General features: G+C 35.7%; 1 protein-coding gene across 14 annotated transcripts in view; it reads left to right on the forward strand.

Moving 5' to 3' along the window:
• CHD9 (chromodomain helicase DNA binding protein 9) overlaps window positions 1–27,989 on the forward strand; it is a 222,748-nt gene that overhangs the window by 139,282 nt on the left and 55,477 nt on the right. For all 14 annotated transcript variants that reach the window (XM_032325864.1, XM_032325865.1, XM_032325862.1 and 11 more), the window contains 12 exons: window positions 739–856; window positions 3,966–4,052; window positions 4,260–4,397; window positions 7,710–7,831; window positions 11,195–11,438; window positions 15,304–15,480; window positions 16,733–16,876; window positions 16,995–17,250; window positions 18,758–18,968; window positions 21,008–21,203; window positions 23,687–23,854; window positions 24,559–24,738. In XM_032325864.1, coding sequence (XP_032181755.1) covers window positions 739–856; window positions 3,966–4,052; window positions 4,260–4,397; window positions 7,710–7,831; window positions 11,195–11,438; window positions 15,304–15,480; window positions 16,733–16,876; window positions 16,995–17,250; window positions 18,758–18,968; window positions 21,008–21,203; window positions 23,687–23,854; window positions 24,559–24,738 — 2,041 coding nt within the window. The remainder of the gene's footprint in view (window positions 1–738; window positions 857–3,965; window positions 4,053–4,259; window positions 4,398–7,709; window positions 7,832–11,194; window positions 11,439–15,303; window positions 15,481–16,732; window positions 16,877–16,994; window positions 17,251–18,757; window positions 18,969–21,007; window positions 21,204–23,686; window positions 23,855–24,558; window positions 24,739–27,989) is intronic.

Raw genomic sequence — 27,989 nt, forward strand, 5'->3', positions numbered from 1 at the left:
TTTTTCAGGTAGTATTAATTATTAACATCAAAATGCAGGAATCTTTATAAAATGTTCTTTTACAAATGATAGACATTATTATATTTATATTGTTGAATTTTTCAGATTTTATTCACATTATTCCTATACTTAGGTGAAAAACTTTTTAAAAGAATTAACACTGATTTCAAAACAAGTTAACTTTCTGATCATTACAAAACTGCTACAGTGAGGAAATAAATGATAAATCACATCTTGTTACCTTTGTGATTTGGTTTATCATTCTGTTTCTCTGTGGCAAATTGTACATCTTTATACTACATCCTTCAGATACAGTGATCACCATGGCTTTATAAATTGAATGGAGTCTGTTAACATTAAATGAAATGATGAGCTACCTGTTCATAAAGTTGAATACTCTGTATTAAGTGCTGTGATTAAAAATAAATTTTAAAAAACCAAAGTGGGGCGCCTGGGTGGCTCAGTGGGTTAATCCGCTGCCTTCAGCTCAGGTCGTGATCTCGGGGTCCTGAGATCGAGTCCCGTATCCGGCTCTCTGCTCGGCAGGGAGCCTGCTTCCCTCTCTCTCTCTGCCTGCCTCTCCGTCTACTTGTGATTTCTCTCTGTCAAATAAATAAATAAAATCTTTAAAAAAATAAAAAATAAAAAAAATAAAAAAATAAAAATAAATAAAAAAAAATAAAAAACCAAAGTGTTATTCTATGTCATTCTAATATATTGCTTTTATACAAATTTTAGCTCCTATCTTCACTGTGAGTGGGCCACCGAGCAGCAGCTTTTGAAAGATAAAAGGATCCAGCAGAAAATCAAACGATTCAAATTGAGACAAGCACAAAGAGCACATTTTTTTGCTGATGTAAGAAAAAGAAATAAATGAAACTATTATGTGTTGAACTTTGAACACATGCAGTATTTATCAAAAATTTAAGTATTATTCATTTTAATTCTTAGGCTTCCAAGTTTGATATTTGAATACAAATGCTATCTACTTCACTCCCCAAATTTAGCTTGGAAACTAGCTGAAACAGGCACAGTGATAATTCGGAGTGGTAGATAACTCTTGTATTTTTAAATTAGCATGTATTTCAGTACTTAGAGTTGAATATGTGTGGGTTAATATCTCAAGAATTGTATCAGCAAAGTTACCCAAATAATGGAAATGGTAATATAGCAAATGAATGGAAACTTGAGATTTTTAAGAGATACATTACATATTTTCTGTGCCAGGTTTGTGCATGTATGAACAAATCATCATAGGCATAATTCATTTTAAAGGCCTCACCAATTACTTTGATGTACTTTCCCGCTCTAAATTTTTCTCTTTTTTCTTTTAATAGGCTTGTTTTAGAGCAATTTTAGATTCATCTAAAATTTTTGATGTTTTAATTTGAAGAGCTTTTTGAGTTTTTATTTTGAAAAATCTAAATTGCAAAAATAGTACAATGAATTCCCATTTGTTGTGGGGGGGGGTGCGTATTTCACTATCCTTGACACACAGTGTTAAATTAGTTTCAGGTATACAACCTAGTGATTCTCCTAGTCTGTGTATTATACTATGCTCAGCACAAGTCTAACTGCCATCTGTCACCATATAACACTATTACAATACCACTGACTATATTCCCTATGCTGTATGTTTTATTTTTCTACATATATTTTGATAAGATTCCCTTAATGTTAATATTTTACCATGTCGGCTTTGTTCTCCCTCTGCCTCTGTCCTCCTCTCTCTCTCTCTCCCTGTCCCATGCATACATTTCTTTTCTAAACCATTTGAATGTAAATTGCAAATACTTCAGTATTTAATTTTTTAAAAAATTCTGTCACATAATAATGGTATAATTAACACTGAGATAGTATTAGCTCATCTGTAGACCAACCTTACTCATATTTCACTAATTGTTCTACTTTTTATAGCAAAAAAAAGTTTTTTTCTGTTTATGGTGGTCCAGAATCCAATCCAGCATCGTATGTTGAATTTAGTTGTCATGTCTCTGTTTGTCAGTCTTCTTTGTTTTTCATTACTTGGACATTTTTTTATAGAGAGTATAAGTGGTTTATTTTGTAGAATGTCCCTCAATTTGGGCTTGTCTAATGTTGCCTCAGGATTCAAGTCATGCATTTTTTTAAAAGACCATCACTCTATTGTACACCCCAAACTAATATAACACTGAATGATAACTACACTGGAATTAAAATATTTTAAAAATAAAAGACCACCACAGAAATGATGCCTGTACCCTTCTCACTGAAGGAGGAGGAGAGTGTAATCTGTTTGCCCCATTACCTGTGGTGGTAACTTTACTCACTCGATTATGGTGGTTTCTGGCAGATTTTTTCACCATGAAGTTATGGTTACTTCCTTTGTAGTTATAAAATCTCCTTGAAAAATTTGATGACCTACTCAGTTTATGGGTGTTCGGAGGCCAAAAATTTAAAGACTAAGCTTTTACTTGACTCCGGTACAACGTAAATTGGAGGTATGCAGATTGTCTTAAAGTACCTGGTTACCATTCTGATGTTGGGCAGTTATCAAGAGATCCTTAGATGATACTGTCGTTCAGGAAGGATTTGAGACAGTGAAGAGAACTAAAGACAGAACCGTGAAGCTCTACAGTATTTAGAGGTTAAGCAGAGGAGGAGAGGCAGCAGAGATAGCCAAGAAGGCTGGCTATTCAAAGTGAGGCGTTCAGGAAGGAATAATAAGCAGCCAGGGAGACAAGAGAAGGAACAGCAGTCTGTTCAGAAGAGAGAAGGAGGAGTATAAAAACATGGAGGTGTGTCATAACATGGAGTTTGAAAAGCATGTTTTTTGTACTTTGGAAGCATGAAATCTGGGGCGTACCAGTGCCAATGATAGGAGATGAGGCTGGAGGACAAGGTAGGATCCTCAAAACCAGTGTGGGCCTGATCCCCAAACAAGGGAGGGTCAGTGAAGGATTTGAAGCAGCGGAATAGATAAGATTTATATTTGAGAAACATCACCCTAGGGTCATTATGAGAATGGACTAAAGGGAGGCAGGAAAGTAGTTGAAAATTAGGCGGTTGTTAAGATCCAAGTAAGAAGTGATGAAGCAGTGAGAAAGAGGAAGGAGGAACCACTTTGAGTTGTAGTTGAAGACAGAATCTGTAAGAATTGATGACTTACTGGATGTGGAAGATTAAAAAAGAGAGAGAGAGAGAAGGACTCTGAGCTGACTTCTGCATTTCTGACTTGTGTAACTGGGAGTAAACTGTGGAAGGGGTGCCGTGTTACCATTAACCTAGTAGGAAACTATAGGAAAGAAGCAAAGGTTGAAGAGTAAATGAGTGCAGTTTGAGGTAGCTCAGATAGAGTTGGCATCCACTGGAGTAACTGGGTCCTGAGCCCAAGAGTCATCAGTTGATAGTGTTTGATAGAGGGACTCCTGGATGGCTCAGTCGGTTGAATATCTGCCTTCGGCCAGGTCGTGATCCTGGAACTCCAGGATTGATTCCCACATTGGGCTCCCTGCTCAGCAGGGAATCTGCTTTTCCCCTTCCTTCTGCCCCTCACCCTGTTCGTGCTTTCTCTCCCTCTCAAATAAATAAGTACAATTAAAAAAAAAAATAATGATGCAGCTGAGAGATGAGGTGGGGTGATTGGTCTTCAACGCATAGACCTGAAGAAAGTGGCACAAGAAAGGTGCAGAGGCTCTTCTAGGACAATTTTAAAGAATGTATCTTTGAGAGGAAGTCACTTGTCTGAGGTATCTTATTTCATAGTGTTATTCAGTTGGTTTTATTACACATAACGTGATGATTCATCATATAGACAAAGTATCCTAGATATCTTGGAAATTAAAAGGGAAGTGAGTCACTTATTGAAAACCTAATCGAAATCAAACTTCTGCTTGTTCTAGAAAATAGCTAGTAAATTTGTTTATTTCACTTCTATCTTTCTACTTCTTTGTCAATTATCACTTAAGTTAACTTTTTAATTTTAGATGGAAGAGGAACCATTTAACCCAGACTACGTTGAAGTAGACAGAGTATTAGAAGTCTCTTTTTGTGAAGATAAAGATACTGGTGAGGTAAATATTTAGGGGAAAAATTTTATTAATTAGGAAGAACCTCAGACTTTCCAAATATTAAAACTTACTCCTTTTTAAAAATTAATGACCTCAAAAACACTGAAAAATGTTTCATTGGTTTTTATTGATGTAGGTTAAGTATATTTAAACTGTTTTTAAGTACTCTTTTTCAAAATAGTAAAACGAAAAAATAAATTTTTTTTACAGCCTGTTATTTACTACTTAGTAAAGTGGTGCTCATTACCATACGAAGATAGTACATGGGAACTAAAAGAAGACGTAGATCTTGCAAAAATAGAAGAGTTTGAACAGTTACAAGCTTCAAGGCCTGACACAAGACATTTGGTAAGAATCATGTCTTAGACAACTTCATAAAATCTTAGCACTTCTCGTATTCAGCAGGTTTAATGTAATCTTTGCATTTTTAATTGTGATTTTGCTGTACAATGAATACCTTACTTTAAAAATTGCCGCATAGTATCTTATGTATGTTAATTTGACTATTCCTCCATTAGCTTGTGTTCCAGTTTTTTGCTCTCATAAACAATCCTGCACTGAACATTGAACCCATGTGTACAAGCCTCTGTAAGACAAATCAGAAGTGTAATCACTTAGTCAGAGCATATGTGCATTTATGATTTTGATGAGTATTTCCTTCAAATTTCCCTCGGCAAGTTCCAAATGCTTCTGTCTCATCTCTGAATTTAAGAGTTTCCCAGGTCATGTATAAAAATATCAAAAATACCAGTTTCAGCTCAAGTTGGAGTTAATTAATTCTCTTATCTCTATAATAAGGAAAAATCCTTATTATACTTACCTTTTCCTTCTTTTCTAAAAACCAGTTAATTCTCCATAACTAAATAGTTACAGTTCATCTCCTTCCATAGTACCTTTATTTTATTTTAATTTTTTTGACAAAGAGAGATCACAAGTAGGCAGAGAGGCATGCAGAGAGGGAGGGGGAAGCAGGCTCCCCTGTGAGCAGAGAGCGCGATGCGGGGCACCATCCCAGGACCCTGAGATCATGACCTGAGCCGAAGGCAGAGGCTTAACCCACTGACCCATCCAGGCGCCCCCATAGTAGCTTTATTTTAAAAGAACCTTTTATATGGAATATTGTTGAAAGCCTACATAAATTCAGTATGTTGATTTTTATTTTTTTAATTATTGACTACATGCATATCTTTTCCCTGGTCAAAAAATAAAAAGTATGCGACACCTGAGTAGCTTGGTCAGTTAAGCATCTGCCTTTGGCTCAGGTCATGATCCCAGGGTCCTTGGATCAAGTCCCACATCAGGCTCTTTGCTCAGTGGGGAGCCTACTTCTCCCTCTGCCCGCCTCTCCCCCTGTTTATGCCCTCTCTTCCCCACCTCTCTCTCTCTCTCTCTCTCTGACAAATAATAAATAAATAAATCCTTAAAAATATTTTTTAAAAAATAAAAAGTAGATTATTAACTTTTCTAGTACAGAAACTATAGAATTTTAGAAGGCTATGGCAAGTTGTGCTGTTGTTGATAATTAATGTTTTATTTTCAGTTCCTAAAATTATTTACTTTCAATCCTAAAACATAGGATTATTGTCATATGAATTCAGTTTTGGGGAGCCAACCAAAGAAATTTACCATGAGGAGACCTATTATGATTTTATTGAATATTTTGTCCCGTCCTTTTTCAAATGTAATTTGGTCATAGAAATTTCTTATTTCACTAAAGAGGGAATTTATACATGAAAAGGCAGGAGCACTTTTCCATTAGCATCAGAGTAAGGAAAAACTGCCATGAAAAATGTGGAGGTGCAACAGAAGAGAAGGAATGAATTAGAATTGTTCATGAAATAAGTCATATTTTGGTTTTGGGGGGGCTTTTTATTTTTTTTTTTTTATTTTTTTTTAAAGATTTTATTTATTTATTTGACAGAGAGAGATCACAAGCAGGCAGAGAGGCAGGCAGAGAGAGAGGAGGAAGCAGGCTCCCTGCTGAGCAGAGAGCCCGATGTGGGACTCGATCCCAGGACTCTGAGATCATGACCTGAGCCGAAGGCAGTGGCTTAACCCACTGAGCCACCCAGGCGCCCTTGGGGGGGCTTTTTAAAAAAAGATTTTATTTATTTGACAGAGAGTGCACAAGCAGGGAAACCAGCAAAAGGAGAAGGAGAAGCAGGCTCTCCACTGAGTGTGGAGCCCAATGCAGGACTTGATCCAAGATCCTAGAATCATGACCTGAGCCAAAGCCAGACATTTAACCAACTGAGCCACCCAGGCTCCCCCATAATAACTTTTTCTGATAGCCAGTATAAGTATTCATCAACAGGTGAATGGATAAACAAAGTTATTATGAACATTAGTGTACAAGTCTTTGTCTAGTCATGTGCTTTCATTTCTTTTCGGTAAATAGCTATGAGTTAAATGGCTGGATTATATGTTAGGTATATGTTTTATTTTTTAAGAAACTACTGAGCTTTTTCCAATTGGTCATACCATATTACGTTCCCAACAGCCTTGTGTAAGAGTGCTAATTGCTTCACATCCTTGTCAGCACTTGGAACAGTGTTGTTGTTGTTTTTTTTAAATATTTTATTTATTTGACAGAGAGAGAGAAATCACAAGTAGGCAGAGAGGCAGGCAGAGAGAGAGAGGGGAGAAAGCAGGTTCCCTGCGGAGCAGAGAGCCCAACGTGGGGCTCGATCCCAGAACCCTGGATCATGACCTGAGCCGAAGGCAGAGGCTTTAACCCACTGAGCCACCCAGGCACCCCTGGAACAGTGTTTTTAATCTTAGCAATTCTAGTATATATATAATGGTATGACATTGTGATATTGGTATGACATTGTGATTTTCATTTACATTACCTACTGATTAATGATGTTGAGAATCTTTTCATGTGCTTATTTGCCGTTAGTATATCTTCTTTAATAAGGTGCCAGTTCATATATTTTACCTATTTTTTATTGGCTTGTTTGCTTTCTTATTATTGAGCTCTAAGAATTATTTGTATGTTCTAGATGCAAGTCCTTTATCAGATATATGATTTGCAAATGTTTTCTCCAAGTCTGTGACATGTAGTTTCACTATATTAACAGTGTGAAAGAACAAAAGTTTCTAATTTTGATGAAGTCCGGTTTATCTGTCTTTTCCTTATGGATCATACTTTTGGTGCTATAGCTAAGAAATCTTTGCCAGAAGTTTTTTTAGTTTTAGGTAACGTTTAGGTCTATAATGAATTTTGAGTTAATTTTTGCATATAGTACATATATGAATCAAAGTTCATTTTTTGCTTATGGGTATCCAATTGTTCTAGTATCATATTGTGGATAAAACCACCTTCCATTCCTGGGGAAAATCTACTTGGTCATGATACCAAGGATATTGGTGTATAGTGGGTTTTTTGTTTTGTTTTGTTTTGTTTTGTTGTTTTGGTAATATCTTTTATTTTAGTGCCTGGGCTTCATGGAATGAGTTGGAACATGCTATCTTCTTCAATTTTCTGGAAGAGTTTGTGGAGAACTAATGTGGTCTTTAGACATTTGTAATATTTCACCATAACACTGTATAATGTTATGCTTCTATAATTATTTTAAAAGCAGTGTTTTTACTGTGTATGAGGTTTGTGCAAGATTAGAAAATCTGGAATACACTGTTCTTTGTTTTCCCACAAAGGATCGTCCTCCTGCTAATATTTGGAAAAAAATTGATCAATCCAGGGACTATAAAAATGGCAATCAACTCAGGGAATATCAACTGGAAGGACTCAACTGGCTCTTGTTCAATTGGTACAATAGGTATGTAGTGTACCAACAGGAAAAAAGTTAATGTGTTGTTTTTTTAGTATGTGTCAAAATATGTTAAGTAAAATAGTTACTGGTGTTGCTATATTATTACTGTCATGGAGTCTTTATTATTGAAAGTGAGGTTATCTCAGGAAGATGTGTAAATTATAATTTAGGATTTTGACTTCAATTGCTTCATTTAAATGTATGCCAGTCAGAATAGAAGAAAGTTGATAAGATGATTAATAGTAAAATTTGAAATGCCTTTCTCACCATCATAAAACATTTGTTATGTTATGGGGTATTTTTCAACTTATCAGCTTATACTGCTGTCTGCCAGTAATTGAATCTAGTTAGTAAAGTGTGAGCAATTATATCAGTAAGAATTAAGTAGGTCTGTTATTTAAGTCTTTAGAGAAGCAGATTATCAGCAGTTGATGAGGAATAGAAATCAAAATATAAGAACCTAGTAATGAATTTATGCTTTCTATTAATTGTTTATTTTCCAAGTTGTTCAAAATGCTGGGTGGAACATTAGCTCACTTTTTTACAATGAAAAGATAATTGCAAAAGAAGTGAAAAATGGACCCATGATTTGGAAAGTATAATGGCATATACAAGAGAGCAAGCAAAGGCATTGTGATGAGTAATAACAGGACAGTTTGATGACACTTTTTATTCAAAATCATTCTTCCTTGTTTTTACTTCTCGCATGATTCTTCTGAGTCGTTGCACTCAGTAATTGTGAGTCCTGAGACTCACTCATGTGGAGTTGGGGGACCTGTTAACTCCACACTGAGCTCTTTCCTCTAGAGCTCGTATTTTCTAAATGTTTATATTTTCTAAATGTTAATATTTTCTAAATGTTTATATTTTCTAAATGTTAACCATCATTTTCTAAATGTTTATATTTTCTAAATGTTAACCATCATTTTTCCTAAGAGATCCTTCCAGGCAAAATATGTTTTGCTTGAATCCCCTCGTTGCTGCCCTTCCTCATTGCCCACATTGCTTGTTTTAAACTTCCAGCACTTTCCTCAGGCCATCTATCACAACCCTACTCTTTTCACCCCATCGCGACTGGTCCATAGAGAAGCCCAGGGCCCGTAGGTGAGCTTGTTCAAGTTCTTGCTGCCCTCACAGCCAGGCCAACAAACGTATCTCCATTCGTAGCTTTTCTTAGCTGTCCTCATGTGCTAGAAGTTAAAAGGTGCCTCCACAACCAAGACTCATCCACACCTCTGTTCTGACATGCCACACAGCCAGTTTTCTCAGAGCCTCACTCCATCAGCTGTCCTCCTGCACTCTTACACCTTCAAGCCTTCCCAAGACTAGTGCTGTCCCTTCAGTCTGCAAACAAATCTGGGTCTAACCTTTCATAAAAATGCAAGAAGGAAAAGGATAAGCCTTCTCTTGTTGGTTCTGTTTTTCCTTCTAGCGCCCTTGAGCCGTCAGCAGTTTCGTGGAAGAAAGCCAACAGGAGCTCTTCCCGCTTCCTCATCGCCAGCTCGCTTTAAACCTTTTGCTTCGATGTGATAATTTGTCTTTGAAACGTGTAACTTCCCAATCCAAGGGGTAGTTTTCACCCCAAGTTTGCTTTGTCCCTGCTGCTTTGGGTTGTGGTAGCTCCTGCAAGCCTTCCCCTGTTCTCACCCCCAGCAGCTTCCACCGCGGGACTTTCTCCAGACCCTGTGACCTGGAGATCTGCTGGTTTCCCTTCCTCTGCTTGCCCTTTCAGTGTTGCGTTTTCCTCCTAACAGTGCTCTTTTGCTCTTTCCTTGTAGTACAGTTTTGTTCATCCTAAGCCATACTCTACACAGCCTGTGCCTTCATTTATCAGTAACATCCTAATGGTCTCGTATCTTTATCTCTAACTTGAACTCCAAGCCCATATTTCTGTTTGCCTCTTGCTACTTTACAGTCTATCTCACTGTTCTTTTATCAACACAAAATTCAAAATTAACCTTATCGTTTCCCCCTTCCTCTGTACCAAACTTGTTCTTCCAACATATTTTGTATTTCAATTAAGAATAACACAATAAAGGGGCCCCTGACTGACTCGGTCAGTAGAGCATGCAACTCTTGATCTTAGGGTCATGAGTTCAAGCGCCACATTGGCATGGAGCCTACCAAAAAAATAATAATAATAATAATAAGTAAATAACATGATTCATTTAGTCAACAAGACTGAAATCTGGCTGTCATCCAATACCCCATATATCTGGTTGGTCACTAAGTCCAAATCATTCTCAGTCATAGTTAACTTTGGAATCCATTCTCTCCTCCTGGTCCCCTCTCTCTTAGTCCAAGTGCCCACCATTGTTCCCTGTGTTACTGCAGTTAACTTTCCCACTCAGTGTTCAGCTTCTACTCACTTCACCTTCTAATATCCACAGTAGAGCCAGAGTGAACCTCAGAGTACAAACGTGATTGCGTCGGGTTTCTTTAAAAATTTAAGTGACTCCCATTGCATAACAGAATGATGTCCAGCGTTCTTTATTGTGACCTCTTCGTATCATAGTGATGCCCCCTTCCTTTACCCTCGTCTCAAAACCACGTTTGTGGTCTCCCAGTTGATTGTGTTCTTTACACCTCTGCTCCTTTGCTGTGCTCTCTGGCAAAATCCTACCTATGACTGACCTCTTCCCTGAAAGAGATCGCCTTTCCTACCATCTCTTTTTGCCAGAGTTGGACACTTAACTCCTCTGTGCTTCTTTAATAAACTTAACCCTGAGGGTCCTCAACTGGGCCTATATTATAATCACTTGTGGAACTTTAAAAAAAAAAATTATAGCTGCTTTGTCCTACTCCATAATGTGTAGGGGAGAGCCCTGGTTATCTGTGTTTCCTTCAGGCTTTTAGGCTCTTCTAATGCACAGCCAGAGTTGAAAACCAGTGCTTTGTTTGTGCTTCCATGATAGGACACTGTATGATTTTTATTCACTATGTGCATGTCTGCTTCTCTAATAGATACAAGCCCCTGGAAGGCAGAGAACATGTTCTGTTTCTTTTGTATCCCATCTTCTCATACTGTCCCTGAGATAGAGAAGGTATTTAATCAATGCTTCCTGAATAAATAATATATTTAGTTTGTCTTACTCCTGCCATTCTTTAACAAAATCATACCTCTAACAGGTGTTATCTTTGTTTTGGAGCTACAGAAATCTAGTTTTCCCTTTGCGGGATTATAATGAGATTACAGTTTCATATATTTACAAAAGGATTTGCCTCGTCTACACTTCAGCAATTTTTATGTTTTTATAAATGCAAGTATTTAACTTGATCTTTGATTATTTTTATATATTTATCATTAAAAATGTTATAGTGTACAGAAAAACCCACTGTATACATGGATAATATATTTGTTTATTTCAGACGAAACTGCATTTTAGCAGATGAAATGGGTCTTGGCAAAACCATTCAATCAATTACATTCCTCTACGAAATCCTTCTGACTGGTATAAGAGGACCTTTCCTGATTATTGCTCCGCTTTCTACTATTGCAAACTGGGAGAGAGAATTTCGTACGTGGACTGATATTAATGTTGTGGTTTATCATGGGAGCCTGATTAGCAGACAGATGATACAGCAATATGAGATGTACTTCAGGGACTCACAGGTGTGTTACTGGTGATTTTGTTTGTTGTTTGAAAGGCCAAGTTTGAAATTCAAAGCCAATTATTACGCATTCATTATTTTCAAATTTGGAATGAATTTTATTTGCCTATGTATATCTTAGTTCAGTCTCTTTATTCATCATCTTTATTTTACAATAAACTTGAGTAGCTCAAGAGAACAGGGACAAGGAATTAGGATCACGTTCTGGTTCACTATCTAGTATGCTCATTTATACAAATGTACTAATTTGATTGTATCCCTAATTTTTCAGCTAGAATAATTGTTTTACTAACTGCTTTTAAAAAAAACACACATTAAATTTATTTTTTAGAATACTACCTGTCTCTTTAATCAGACTCCAATTTTCTCCCTCCATTTTTAAAATTCAAATCTTCAGTGAACACCATGGGTTTAAATGCCTCTTGAGATGAAACCGTAGGTTCTCTTTCATGTTCAAAGGATTTTGATTTTAGACACATCTTAAAGTTTGGTTTGTTTGTTTTGTATGCAGATACAAGCATACCTCTCTGTTGTTTTCCCCTTCGGATTGATTACTCCAGTGCTCTGGTGATAGGGTGGTTTTCTTCTCCTCTGTATCCGGAAGGCACATTTTCCATTTTACTTTGGCCTCTTCAGTAGGAAGCTTAGTAGAAGATTTCTTATTTTTCAGCTAAATACACACATCATAAAATTAAGGGATATCATTATAATAAAAAATTTTCTAGCAGAAAGTTAAAATCTAGAAAGCATTAAGTGCCAGTTGCAGTTTTGAGCAGTTAAATAGGACTCTTAAATTAAGAATTTTATTAAGAAATAATGAACAAGATTAATAAAAACACAGTTCACACAAAGTTATACTCTTTAATTGGAATAGGTTTATTGCCTAACATTTGGCTTCAGTGGCACCTTAATACTTTATTTTTCTTTCACTAATTCTTTTGTTTTATAAGGGTCATTATAACATCTGATGTGATAGCATCATGTGATATGATGCAGGTTGAAGTAAGTTAATGTGCCTAGCCTTGTACTGCTTTTCTTCCCAGTTGTAATTGATTTTCTACCTATTCAGAATGGAAAATGGATGAATTAATTGATTTAGTCCCTCTTACTTTATGGTTGAAACAACTACATTCCTATGAAATTAAGCATCTATATAACCCTTTAGTTATTCCTCAGTTTTATTTTAACTATCACCTTTGTACCTTTCAAGCCTCTGACGTCTCAGATTATAGTTTGATATCCTTCCATAGTGTTTTATTCTTCTCAGTCATACATCTGTAGAATTTAAGAGCTGTGTGGTGATCATAAAAATGATTATGATCGACTTAGTTCAATCTCATTTTTTACAGAAGGTATGATTAAAATATTGGGATTTTGAGTGTTTAAAAGGGTTATAGTTTTAATATATGTCTCATATGACTTTGGTATAAACACAATAGTCAAAAAGCTAAAAGATTCTTAATGGGTTAAAAACTGAATAGTATATATTAAATATTATATTTTGTGGTAAATGTTATATACTCTAGAAGAATACTATCTGACAGGTTTAAAATTTAAAAAGGTAAAAAATGTCTCCTCTAAATAGATCTGTGCTTTGGATACATATTTAACTTGGAGTTAACTCTTTCATGTAATTTTAATATAAATTAATTAATTGAATATTTAACTTCTGCTTTTTCAAGTTATTAAATAGCCTGATATCATAGCAGTAGTAAAATTACGCTAAGATTTTTCTGAATTGTCCTGAAAAAAGTAAAGATAATAACACTAATAATCACATTTATTGAGTATTTACCATGTGCCAGGCAATATGCCAGATATTTTAGATATGTATTTCCTTTAGTCTTTGTAATGCATACCTTGTAAATAGGTAATAACATTAGCCCCATTTACAAATGAGGAAACTGAGGTAAAAAGTTACGTGGTTTCCTCCAAAATCCTGGCGAAACTGGGATTACTTAGAATCAAAAACCTTTGTTCTTAAACACTGTGATATCACTTTAACTGAATGCATCCTGTCCCCAGTTGTTAGAACTGTATAAATGGCCTAGACATACACTTTATGCGTTTTTTAATAGTATTCTGCTGGATCTATTATTCAATGTAATGGCCATTGTATATAATCAATATGAATTAATCTAATTAAGTTAGTAGGAATTAAACTCTAAATCAGAATACATGATCTTTCTTAACCCTTCATTTCTCGTAGTCCATGATAATTTACAGTTTTCAGTCCCATTTAAATATTCTCTTGGCTTGGATTCTAGGACTTCATACTGTCCTATATCACCACTTATTCCTTCTGAAGCTCCCTTTACTGGTTCCTTCTTATCTTCCCTATCTAAACTTGGGGGTGACCCCAGGGCTCAATCTTCAGACTCTCTTATATCCATACTCATTCCATCAGAGGTTTCATTCAGTCACATAATTTGAGTACCAGCTATACTGCTAGAAACTTCCCAAGTCTTACCACCAACTCTGACTTCTTTCCTGAATTCCAAAGTCCTCTCCAAATGCCTATTCAGCTGTTCCACTTGGATGTCCACTAACTGACTCAAACACAACATGTCCAGAATCCTGAATTTTCTCATTGTAAGTAAGTAGCAACACCACCTTAATTGTTCAAGATGAAAAAATTTTACAGTTAAGCTTGAATCCTCTTTTTATCTCACTCTACACCTATCCGTTAGCAAATCCTATTGTCTCTGCCTTTAAAATGCATTCAGAACTGAATACTTCTCATGGCTTCCAATGATGATCTCTTGCTTGGATTACTATGACAGTCCCTTAACTGGCCTCTATGATCTGTCCTTGGCCTCTTCACGACAATTTTTACTACAGCAATGCAAGGGACTATTAAAATACATGTCAAATCATAGCACTTCTTGTCTCACAACGCCCCAGTAGCTTCTTGCACAGAGAAGGAGCCAATCCTTGGCACACTTTCAAGTCCCAGTACAGCTTCATCCCTCCACACTCCATGGGTTTCAACCTCTCTAGCATTCTTATCATGCGAAGATTGCCACAGATACTTCCACTTTAGGGCCTTCACACTTGATACTTCTTCCAAGAATATTCTCTGCCTTAGATCTCTAGGTATCACCTGGATCTTCAGGATCTCTCTCATCTTCAGGACTTTGTTCCAAAGTCACCTCTCAGTCATGGCTTCCCACCCAATCCGTAAAATTTCAGTGATCACCTTTGACCCCATACTTATTCTTCATCCCTGTTTTATTTTATTCCGCAGCTCTATCACTTTCTGACTTTTTTTTTTAGTTTGCTTTTTTTTCTTATCGACTATGTCCTACATTTGAATCATTGGACTATAAGTTCTCCTTGGATAATTATTTTTGTCTGTTTTGTTTACTATTATCTCCAGCATCTAGAACAGGTTCTGGCACATAGACACTCAATAAATATTTGCTAAATAAACTACTCAGGTGGCTAATTTTGATAGTAACTATTGATTTGCTATTGTATGTGTAAACTCACGGATATAAGTAATAAACATTAAAACTGAAATTTCATTGTCCAAATTTTGTAATGGTCATTTCTTTCTTGATCTGAAATTGTTACTATAATACCTAATATTTATAACACTTTATCAGAGAATACTTATTTGAATATAATTATAAATTAAATAATTGTGTTGGCACAATTTTTTACATTCTTGAAAACACTACAATTTCATACAGTTTTAACATTAAAATCCTTCATTTAAAGGGCATGTGTGCATATATAAAAATTCAAGTGGAAAATGTTTTATAGCAGATGTCATTAGATGTATTTTTATGCTATTTGACAGGAATTAAAAATTGTGATGAAGACATTCTAGCAAATTATTGTATTTGATAATAAATTTCTAGGGGCGTATCATTCGAGGAGCTTACAGATTCCAAGCCATCATCACCACTTTTGAAATGATTCTTGGTGGCTGTGGAGAACTTAATGCAATTGAATGGCGATGTGTGATTATTGATGAAGCACATAGGTTAAAAAATAAAAATTGTAAACTTCTAGAAGGTCTGAAACTCATGAATCTGGTAAGTAACTTACCATTATTATTACTTAGTGCAGTTTCTTAACTACATAGTGAAAGGTCAGATAGAGACAGAGAGCTAATATTAAACTCACTCCTTTTTAAAGTATATATCTATCTGAATTTTATCTTTGAGTTTTGTTGCGTTTTCTTTTGTTTTAATTACTAAGGAAAAAAATTCCATATGCTCTGCATATGTTGGTTATAATTAATAAATGAGATTTTTGAAAGTCTTCTTACTAGTGTGTTTGTTTATTCCAAATTAGTCTTTTGCATTTTTAATAGTTTCATTTAATTACAATGACAGAATTAGTAATGAACACTTGCACAAATAACTCCAGTATGCTGAACTACATTCCATAGAACATGGAAGCACCCTTTTTTACTTCCTTTCTATTGATGCCCATCCCCAGTTCACTCCCCACTCCAGGATTTACAGACTGATGTGTATCTTTCTAAGCTAAACTTTTGCCAGTATATACATACATATGCATATAAACACATACATATAGAAATTTAGAGATTTTATTAATTTACTTTTTAATATTTAGAGATATTGTTAAATATTTAGAGATATTTAGAATAAATATTTAGAGATATTTATATTAAATATTTAGAGATATTTAGAATATTTAGATATATAGATAGATATTTAGAAATATTTAGAGATATTATTAAATTTTAAATGATAGTTTATACTATCATCAAAAATATTTATTTCTTTTACTATTATATGTAAGGTATAATACAAGTCTAGTGTAAAAGCATATTCCAATCAGCTCTTCATAGTGTTACATTATAGCCTTAATGATTTGAGAATTGTCCTTGTGTGAAAAGTCAAGTGATGATTAACCAAATTATAAAGAATGAGAACCATTTTGTATACAAATTGCCATATCAAGAATTGTTGAGTACAAAAGAAACAAATACCTTCTTTGTTCTTTTTCAGGCCTGTTTCTTTGAGAAATCTAAAATATGCTTAATTATTTAGAACCTTTCTCTTAAAAGCATTCTTGAATAGGTAGAAATAGCATGCTAAGTCAAGTATTACAAGAATGATACAGAGTTTTTAAAAGGTGATTAAGAAAGTAAATTAATGAAGATTCTTAAGTAGAGATGTATTTTGAATTGACTCTTAAAAATTGTGGTTAGAAAAATACTTGCTTTTGAAACACTGAATATTTAATAACCTATATCAGTTTTCATATAACTTTAGTCCTGTGGTGTTTGACATGAATTATTCTTGATTTATGTAGGAACACAAGGTGCTTCTGACTGGCACACCTCTCCAAAATACAGTAGAAGAACTGTTCAGTCTTCTTCACTTTCTGGAACCTTTAAGGTTTCCTTCTGAATCAACATTTATGCAAGAATTTGGGGATCTGAAAACAGAGGAGCAGGTATCCTCATTGGTCTTTGTAAATAAGACCATCAACCCTCTTATCACTGTGATTGTGTATGTGAGTTTGTAACTTCATGTGCATATGTGTTACATCTTTTCATCCTTTTCTTATGCAGGTGCAGAAACTTCAGGCTATTCTAAAGCCAATGATGTTGAGAAGATTGAAAGAAGATGTGGAAAAGAAGCTGGCACCAAAGGAAGAAACCATCATTGAAGTGGAACTTACTAACATTCAGAAGAAATACTACCGGGCTATTTTGGAGAAGAACTTCTCATTTTTATCCAAAGGAGCAGGGCAGACTAATGTCCCTAACTTGGTCAATACCATGATGGAGCTCAGGAAGTGCTGTAATCATCCGTATCTTATTAAAGGTAGCTAAAAAGGATTATTTCCTTGAACAAATACTCATGAATTTAAAAAAAATTTAAAAACCCACTACGGGAGGCACCTGGGTGGCTCAGTGGGTTAAAGCCTCTACCTTCAGTTCAGGTCATGATCCCAGCGTCCTGGGATCGAGCCCCACGTCGGGCTCTCTGCTCAGCGGGGAGCCTGCTTCCTCCTCTCTCTGCCTGCCTCTCTGCCTACTTGTGATCTCTGTCTGTCAGGTAAATAAATAAAATCTTTAAAAATTAAAAAAAAAACTTACTATGCTGCAATGGCTGTTACAAGGAAAGGCAGCAATGCTCCAGCTCCCCACTCTGGTGCTCTGAGGGGGTACAGGTCTTTCAGAATGAGGGCACCCCATGATCAGTTGCATGCCAGCCTACTGGAACTGGACTCGCATTCAGTCTAACCTGGACTGGATTTCCTTCTCCAGTTGAATCCTCCTCCTGGGCAAAGACAGCAGAGTCTACCTTTGGGCCTCTGGATTCCTCCTCCCCCCACACCCCCCGGTCTCTTTCCAGCCAGTCCAGGTCTCCAGTTAGTGTCTCAGCTTTTGGACTATAGTAATGTTACTTTTTAAGGTCTTATTAGGTTCTTTGCTAGTGTTCTCTCTGTGTATCTTTTCACTCATTCCTGAGAATATATTTCCATCTTTATCCAGGACCAGTGGTTTCTTAGCCCTGGAGCTCACTCTCTTGCAATCCTATTACTTAATGACCAGATGGGTGGAGGGAAGGTAGAGAGCCTTTAGTGCTGATTGGACTGTCTGAGGAAGAATGCATCACAAAGACCTATAACTTGACTTCCCTTTTAATTGTACTTGTTTCCTTGTTTTGATGGCCAGCAGGATACCCATAGACACATCCAGATTGATTGTGATCACCCTTTCGTGAGGATGACTGTTTTATTGGTGTTTAAACAGGAGGTGTTTGTTTAAAAATACATGTTTACTCATGTAGGTTAGAACCACATTTTCATTAATTCTTTCCCTAATAGCATTCATTAAACTTTTAGCAAACGTAAATTTATATAGGGCATTAAGCCAGAGGTCTGGAGAGATCAAAAGTTGCTCTAAGACATTGTCCACATCCTCAGTGGAATTATAGTCTAGTGTTGATGGGTGTTTAGCCACAAACATAAATAATTCTAATGAAAACAGTATACTTGGGCGCCTGGGTGGCTCAGTGGGTTAAGCCGCTGCCTTCGGCTCAGGTCATGATCTCAGAGTCCTGGGATCGAGTCCCGCATCAGGCTCTCTGCTGAGCAGAGAGCCTGCTTCCCTCTCTCTCTCTCTCTGGCTGCCTCTCTGTCTACTTGTGATTTCTCTCTGTCAAATTAATAAAAAAAAAAAAAAAAACAGTATACTTGTCATCAGAAAGTTTTAATGTATTACAGAAGCCCAGAGGAGCACTAATACCATTTTTTAAAAAAGAAAGCAACCAGGGGTTGTCTGTATCTGTGCACTGTTGCTATCTTCTTACGTTTCTTTGGCAGGTGCTGAGGAGAAAATACTTGGAGAATTTAGAGATACATATAATCCAGCTGCTTCTGATTTTCATCTTCAAGCAATGATCCAGTCTGCTGGTAAATTGGTCCTTATTGATAAATTGCTTCCCAAAATGAAAGCCGGAGGTCATAAAGTGCTCATCTTCTCTCAGATGGTACGCTGCCTGGACATCCTGGAGGACTATCTCATTCATAAAAGGTAAGGCATAGGATTCATCTACTGAATTATACTGTGAATTACACGAAGGATATGCTATTCAGGATTTTGCATCATTGTACTGTAATCTGTCTTTATGCATCTATTGCTCTTTATCTAGGTAAGAACCCATTTAAATCTGAGTAAAGGTAGTTTAGGATTACGAGTCAGGTGTTCCTCTAACCTACATATGTTGCAAATAGTAGGCGGGGCTAAGGAGATTGATGAAGAAACCTTTGTAAATTGACAAGTATTTGTTGACTTAAGAATGGGTTTATTAGTGTCCATCTTACTTGATTTGTAAATCTTACAGTAATGACACTTTAAATGAACCGTCTTCAAAAATTAAAAAAGGTTCAGTACCTTTTCACATCTTTCATTGTTGTAATGAGAACCTGAACTTGCTACACTTTGACTCTCACTGTATACCATTTGACCCTTGTTCATGCTTTTAGTCTTTTCTCATTTGTTTCATGTGGGGTTTGATTTTGTTTTGGTGCGCGACGGTAAGATAGTCTTCAATACTGTCTAACTAGCATCTAGATGAACAGGATATTCATCGTGGGTTATTTTCTCATAACGTTAGTGCTCCAGTCAGATACCAACATGACAAGATTTAGAGAATCTAAAGATGTGACTGTAGATTTTGGTTTTGACCCTTATATATATAAGTAAAGGTCTGTAGTAATTTAGATTATCAGAAGTTGTGCAGTTCATTTTTATTTTTCATTTATTTCTAGTTATGTTTTTAGTGTCAGTGTTTTACTCTTTGGTCTAATTCCAAAATGTATTTTATTCCCAACTTCATATCACATAAGTAAGAAGGAAGATAAAATTTCAGTATTCCTAAAAATACCTATTCTTACTTTTTCTTGATTTCCTGATACAAAGAACTTCATAAAATAAAGATGAACTTCATGGAAAACCCCAAATATCTTTAATGTCACATTATTAGAAGTCACACCCCATCTCACAGGTACTGGAGACAACAGTGAGCTCCTCCTGAGATTCTAATAAATTCTTTTTGTAAAGAAGTGTCTTGAACCAGAAGAGGTGTGGCAAATATCCTGTGTATTCTTCTTCTAGTTTCTAAATTTTTATATATTTTAATTTTATTAATGGCTGTCCATTTCTGAATTTTATGTAAATGAGGAAAGATAAAAGAAGTTAAAAATTAACTGCTTAACAGTAATTCACTCTAAAGAAATGGCATTCTACAGCAAGTTTTAGAATGTTCTAGACAACAGGGTTTTTTACCTAAATTCTTAATGTTTCAAATATTGTTAATATCTTGAAAATCTGTTAAATGAGGCAAAAAGCCTTATTACTATTTTCAAATCCTTTCAATAAGTACTTATTTAAGAAGTTGAAAAAAATATTAGTATTTCAGTTCACCCTTGGTAGATACAGTTTACAATCAAGTATATCTTGAGATGGGTGCCTGGGTGGCTTAGTGGGTTAAACCTCTGCCTTCAACTCACATCATGATCCCAGGGTCCTGGGATTAGTCCCATGGTTCTGCTTCCTGCTCACTGGGAGTCTGCTTCTCCCTCCCTCTGCTTGCACTTTTTCTTGCTCTCTCTTGATCTTTCAAATAAATAAAATCTTAAAAAAAAAATAAATAAAGTATATCTTGAGAGATTAACATGATTGAGACAGAGAAACATTGGTAGGCTTCTTAAACTTCTATGAAAGTCTTTGCTTTTTATTAAAAAAAAAAAAGTCATTATATACTATATCATAATGAGGTCAGCAAGGTATTTTTTGCGTGTTTAATTCCAGCTTCTGAAAATGATATTCATTGTGATGGCATTTTACCTATACAAGAGGAATGCAAAGATTTTGTATCTTTATATTACTTGTGTTTCCTCCCTACCACCAGCACTGAGAATTATAAAACCGTAGAAACTAGTTGGGGTGATATTGCCTCTTAATTTTATAGTAAACATAATGTTGCAAGGAAACTGACTTTACATTTGATAAAGTGTGTCTTTATTTTCATTATATTCATCTAACTAAATTTATGACATTTCATTTGATAGATACTTATATGAGCGAATCGATGGAAGGGTTAGAGGGAATCTTCGACAAGCTGCTATAGATCGATTTAGTAAACCTGATTCAGATCGATTTGTTTTCCTTCTGTGTACCCGAGCTGGTGGGTTGGGCATCAACCTAACTGCTGCTGATACGTGTATAATTTTTGATTCTGATTGGAATCCTCAGAATGACCTGCAGGTAAATACATTGCTTGGCAAAAGAATTAAATTTCTTTTTTCATTCCTAGAACTGTTTTTGATCCTCAACCTCTTGTTTTTTTCTGAACAAACAAACATGTATGTTTCCCTCAGGAATATCTCTGCCAAATCAAATAGATTAAATTATCTTAATTTTAATTTAATGACAAGAAAATATACTTATCTAGATTATGTGTCTTCTAAGTAGGTTTATCTACTTGAGTACAATGTTTGTTTGAAGTATATTATGTAAATTTGAGAGAGGCCTAAGCTTTAAGAGTGACTTCTTTGTGGGGCACCTGGGTGGCTCATTTGGTTAAGTGTCTGCTTGGTTTCAGCTCAGGTGCTGATCTTAGGGTGGTAACGATTGAGGCCTACCTTGGGCTCTACACTCAACGTGGAACCCACTTGAGTCTCTCTCTCCCTCTGCCCCTCCCTTGCCCCACATGCACAAGTGTGTGCTCTCGCTCACTCGTTCTCTCTCTCTCCCCTTCCCTCCCTCTCTCCCTCCCTTTCTCCCTCCCTCTCTCTTAAATAAATAAGTAAGTCCTTTTTTTAAAGTTCTTTATAATAAATAAAAACTTCAGAATCTTACTTTCTGAAAAATAAGCACTTATCTTACTTTCATCTTCTCAATTATCAATATAGTATCATCTGCATAGAATTAAGACCTAATAGACTGTGCCTTTTTATGAAATACTGTAAAAATTTAAGATACACGTCTAAGTTAAGATAGTACTTGGACCTCATTGAAACAGGAGTATTAATATTAGTAGGGTGATGAAATAGTATCAAAGTTTGTAGAAGATAAGCATCTGGGATAGATATGAGAACAAAGATTAAGAAATTCTTTTATTTTTCATGGTAGACTTTGTTGTATTGTAATTAATATTATTACTTTAAGCTGTTATAATACCAAATACGGTAAATTTTTACTGAGAATATACCTAGCTCAATAAAAAATAAGGTTTTAACCTCTCATTTGTGTAACTATATGTAATCTAGTTCAAAATATCAAAGATCCAAAATTAATAGACCATCGACAGACTCTTCCTGTAGAAGACCAGGTAGCAAGTATTTGAGGCTTTTGTGGATTACATAAGGAGTCTGCCACACGTGCTTTGTCATTTGTGTTTATGGTCCCTTAAAAGCATAGAAGCCATTCTTAGTTGGCAGGCCAGTTTTGGTCCACAGGGTGTAGTTTACCAATCTCTAAGAGAAACCCAAATTATAATTTTTTGCCTTTTGGATGCATGTTTATACTTACACAGCCTACAGCACATTTGATGTTCTAGAAGTTAATCTAAAATAAAATCACATGATAGAACCTGAGGAGCAACTGGAAAAACTATATCAGACTCCCCAATTTCTTCCTCTCACTTGGTTTTTTCCTACTTACTGCTAATGTAAATCTAGCCTTCATAGACCAGTGAAAAATTTGGCCTCTTATACTTTCCCTACACCTGGAGCAAGGTTGTTCACCCACAATTCTGAGTTGTAAAAAGCACAGAGAGTATATGATAGAATAAAGATGTCGGCAGAGTATAGCATCAATGCCACCTGTAAGTTTAAAGCCACAAATTATAATTTAGTCTTCTGAAGATAATGGGAAGGTGATTAGCAATTTGTGAGAAAGCCACTGATTCCTTGAAACCTTTAGAGTCTAAATTTAAAACATAAGTTTTAAGTTTTGTGGAACCCCAAGATAAAATAAGAAGTTCTTGGGGCACTTGGTGGTTCAGATGGGTAAGCGTCCAACTCTTGATTTCAGCTCAGATCATGACCTCAGGGTTGTCGAGCCTCAGCCTCCAGGCTGATGTGGAGCCTCCATAAGACTTTCTCTCCCTCTCCTGCCCCTGCCCCCCTTTCTCTCTCCCTCACTTTCTCCCCCATCTCTGAAAAAAATAAAGTTCTTATATAATCTCCGAGGTCTCTACTTCCAATGCATATGCATATTAACTAATTAGTTCTTTTCTTGTTTAAGTAAAATTATGTCTCTGGAGATACTCACCTTAAGTTTTTATCCCCCTCCAAATTACCCAGCATAACTAAAATGTATTGAAAAGTTTATTGATAATGTAGTAGAAAAAACTCGAGAAATTCAGAGTTATGTTTTAAGTTTAAATAAAGGTTGAGTTGTCAGCAGCTAAAAATAATCTGTTCGTAGCAGTTTACATTCCTGTCTAAAGGTATTTTGATGATACCCTCTTTAAAAACATTAATTCTTCATGGATTTATTTATATTCTCTGAAATAACAAGCTTAAATTTTAACTTACTGCTGATTATGGAATCATTTCTCATTTTAGTAAGCACTGCCTTAATTTCTAGAAAAAGGTTATAGCTAATTCTATAGCAAGAGTTTCTAAAAATTCTTCCATACTTTTATATTCCATTGAGATAGTTTATTGTTAAATGCCTTTTGTTGTAATCCCCTTTGTGCTACTTTGTAAAGTAAACTGAATCTGTAACTTCATTTTTTATAGGCCCAAGCTCGTTGCCACAGAATTGGTCAGAATAAAGCAGTTAAAGTCTACCGACTAGTAACTCGTAACTCATATGAGAGAGAGATGTTTGACCGAGCCAGTCTGAAACTGGGTCTAGATAAGGCTGTGTTACAGAGCATGAGTGGAAGAGAAAGTAATGTTGGTGGTGTATGTATATTTTCTTTTCACTTGTAGTGTTTGTGTTCTAACTTGCATTTAATTTTAACTTCAGGTAGTATATCATTTAATTTTGATCCATACTGAATGCGAAATACTTTCATGTAAAGAGGCATTTCAGAATAGACCTGTATTTAGTTAATGCTTATGAATTCTGTCCTGTCTGTATTGCTCCAGTGCTCATGAATTCTAAGAATGTTTTCAAGGCTGAACTTCTTTGCTCTGCTTTTAGGATGTTTGTATCATGGCATAGCAAAACAGAATTTGTGAATTTTTCTGCATTATTTCTATAAACAGCTTTTTCAAATTTTTGTGTCAGACTACTGGCATTGGCTTTGTTTTGTTTTATATGATTTTGGGGAGCATGTTTTCCCCTCAAGATTGTTACCCTATATCTAGTGCTTGTAACAGCTATAGAATCCTAGTACTAAAAAGAACCTTCAGAGGTTATCTGCCCCATAGGCTTTGTCATAACTGAAGCTATTAGAGGCACATGGCAAATACTACTTTAAAGATAATAAGAAAGAAGTCAGCAGCTTCAATGTGTTCTTTCAGAGAATTCTCTCTTGTATATATGATAAACCCCAGAGGCAGTTTAAACTTGACTCTGTGTACATTTTGGAAATTTTGGGGGATGATTTTCTCATTTTAGGAACTGCATAATAATACTGTTACCAAAATTATTTTCTCTTTAGATTCAACAGCTTTCCAAAAAGGAAATAGAAGATCTGCTTCGAAGAGGTGCTTACGGTGCCATTATGGAGGAAGAAGATGAAGGCTCTAAATTCTGTGAGGAGGATATCGATCAGATTTTACTACGTCGGACAAAAACTATAACAATTGAGTCAGAAGGACGTGGGTCAACATTTGCCAAGGTAACAGTGAGTGATATTTTATAAATATACTAGTAATGTTGACAATTAAAAAAATTTCCCTCTTTTAGTCTATTAATTATTTGCAGAGTATATATTAAACATACTTAATATTTAAATAAAGTAAATTAGCTTAGAAGCAGAAGGTTATATATTCTTTTCCTTCATTTTTTTTTTCTGACCTCTGATACCAAATTTCACATGCACTCTTCTGATCCTAGTGAAATGGCGTAAGTATAATAACCAAAAATCGTTCTATGCATTAATCAGAATAGAACATTTAAAACCAGATTTAGAAATTAAAGAACATATATGCTGAAGCCAGAGCAAAATGTGGGTAATAGTGTAGGAGGTTAACTCATCTTAAATTAACTGACTATAATTTAAAGTATTTAAAGAAGAGAAAGGATTTCTAATTTCATCTTAAATACTTAAATCTAATTTGGGGAGGGTAAAACGAAATTTGTGTCTTGAAAGGAAGTATTCATAACAGTCTACCTTATTTTGGGAAAACATTTCAAAAGTTTACTAACTGCCTTTATATTCACCCCCGCCCTTTTTTTTTTTTAACAAAGAGATATGGGGTAAACCTCTATCTTGTATTTATGTGAAGAGTTTCTTATTGCAGTATTCTGTCGCCTGCAGTGGTTCATACAGGTTTTCTCTTTTCCCTTCCTTTCCTTTCTGTAGCCTCCTCTCCACTTTCACTCCAGAAGAGTCTCTTTATCCTTAGGAGAATTCTGTTTTAGAGCAAGTACTGTAGATACTGCACCCAAAGTAGTATCAGTCTTCCAGTGAAAACTTTTCTCTTGCATTCAGTCAGCAAACTAATGAAATCATGTGTCAGGTACCTTGCTACATCCTGGGAATACTAGAATGAAAGGATTCTAGTTGCTGAAAAAAAGCAAAGAAGGAGATGATTAATTTTGCGTAAAATAGAAGAGCCAGAGACTCAGGAAAGCCTTTGCAGAGAAAATCACATCTGAGCTAAGTCTTGAAGGAAGCGTGAGTTTCACTGTGTTAAGGGAGAGTCACAGAAATGAGTTGTGTGTTCCTAAAGTACAAGTAAGATTTGAAGGAATATGGTACAGGCATTATAGATGCACGGGGTGAATTAAATGGAGATAAAAATGAAGGGATTAGGGAGGTCAGACCCAAATTGTGAAGGGCTCAAAAAAATTCCATTTTGAGGAATTTGAACTTGATCCTGAGGCAGTTAAAAAGCTTTTAAATCCCTTCAAGCAGAAAATGGACATAATGAATGCAGTTGAGGAGTTTAACTCTAGCAACAGTGTGGAGAATGAGTTTGAAAGGAGAAGAACTGGAGGCAAGGATACCAGGTAAGAGGCTTATATCGGATATGGTGATGGGTGAGTAGGGTAGTGGAGCACCACTTGAATCAACGGGAATTGATGACCCGTTAGAAATGTATGGAAGTGGGGAGTCAAAGGGACTTGAAGATTTCTGGCTTAAATAGTATGGAAGGTCATGGAATCATTAAGTAAGCTAGAGAATTCACGAGAAGGAAGTTTATGTGGAGAAAACAAAATACCGGAGGCTGTTGTATTTGTGGCACTTATAGGGGATTCAGGTGGAGGTGTCCAGGAGAGTTGCCTAGGAAACAGACAGATTTGAGAGTTCACAGAGAAGAAATCAGAAAAAAGTAGTATTGTGGAAACAAAAAGAATACTGCAGAAGAATAAGGCTGAGAACTACAGCTGGTCACCACTGGACTCTAACTTCTTTCATGAGAAATCTTGTTTACTTGGGATTCCTTGGCTATACCCAAGTTGTCAACATACTGTGCAGATAGTACAGAAATCACCTTTGTTGGTTACACTGCGCCTAGAGATACTCTCCTTAAAGGTTTTTTTTTCTATTTTAATTAATGTAGACATGAGTAAAGTGTTTAATGACCACAGGTGATTCCAAGTTTCCTCATGTACAGTGTTAGTGAAAATCATTATGGAAAACCAGTACACTAGAGTTTGATTTCTGACTCATAAGCCGAGTGACTGTGGACAATTAACCTTTAAGAGACTTTCTTGTCTTTAAAGAGGAGAGCGTCATAATCTTGCTTGGCCTTTTCCACTTTATAGTAAAGTGCTGTATGAGTATTATTTTATTCAAGTATACTCTAATCATAACCAGCTGTGCTGTAAGAATGTGAAATACTTAAACATTTAAATTTCTATTTGAAAAACCCTCAGACCATGGAGTAATTTGCATTTGAAAAGAAGGCTGACTGAAGAGGCACTTCAGTGGTTGAGGAAGTCCAGAGAGTTTGCCTGTAGTTGTCTTGGAATTTGTTCATTTCCACTGTTGTGAGCGAATGCCACTGTATGGTGGACATTTGGCATATTAGAATACGGCACCTCTGTACAGGGGTACCGAAGGTGCAAAGTTGATAGTATTTTATACTTTCTCTGGAATTTCCAAAGATTTCCTCTATGTTTAATTGTTTTAAAGTGGTTTGGATACATGAAGTAATTTCAGTCTTTCTTTGCATTATCAAAGTTTTTTTTTTATGAAAAGCTCTATATATGCAGAGTACATAGTAAGACTCTTTATTTAGACTTAGTACCTATCCAGCAAATGAAACTCAGTATTGGTAGCTTCGTTTGTAAGTGGTTCTATCACCTAAACCTTGTTTTGAGATAGTTTTGTAAGGGCAATCAGGTGGACCCAAGAAATAGAGAAAATTTTTCTCATTTGATTTCTGTATTTTCTGGTAGAGAACAAGACTTTGAATTGCTTAATTCACAAAAACAAAGCAGTCTATGTATCAAGCTTCAGTGAATTGCTTATTTGTAAGGGCCCTTCTGTGGCGCCCACTGTCCTTCTGCTACCTTCTGATGTAGGAAGATGGATTTCTGCATTTAAAAAGTCTTCCCTACGCAAACAATGAATCATGGAACACTACATCAAAAACTAATGATGCGGGTGCCTGGGTGGCTCAATGAGTTAAGCCTCTGCCTTCAGCTCAGGTCATGATCTCGGGGATCAAGCCCACGTCAGGCTCCCTGCTCAGCAAAGAGTCTGCTTCTCCCTCTCCCTCTGTCTGCTGCTCTGCCTACTTGTGTTCTCTCTCTCTGTCAAATAAATAAGAAAAAATCTTAAAAAAAAAGAAAAAAATGATATACGGTGACTAACATAGCAGAATTAAAAATAATAATAAAAATAAAAAGTCTTCCCTTGTAAATAATAAAAGGATTTAATGATTGAGGGAAAACATTTAAAGAAAAATATTTTTA

The sequence above is a fragment of the Mustela erminea genome, chromosome 19, assembly GCF_009829155.1.
Source record: "Mustela erminea isolate mMusErm1 chromosome 19, mMusErm1.Pri, whole genome shotgun sequence".
In the NCBI taxonomy this organism is placed as follows: Eukaryota; Metazoa; Chordata; class Mammalia; order Carnivora; family Mustelidae; genus Mustela; species Mustela erminea.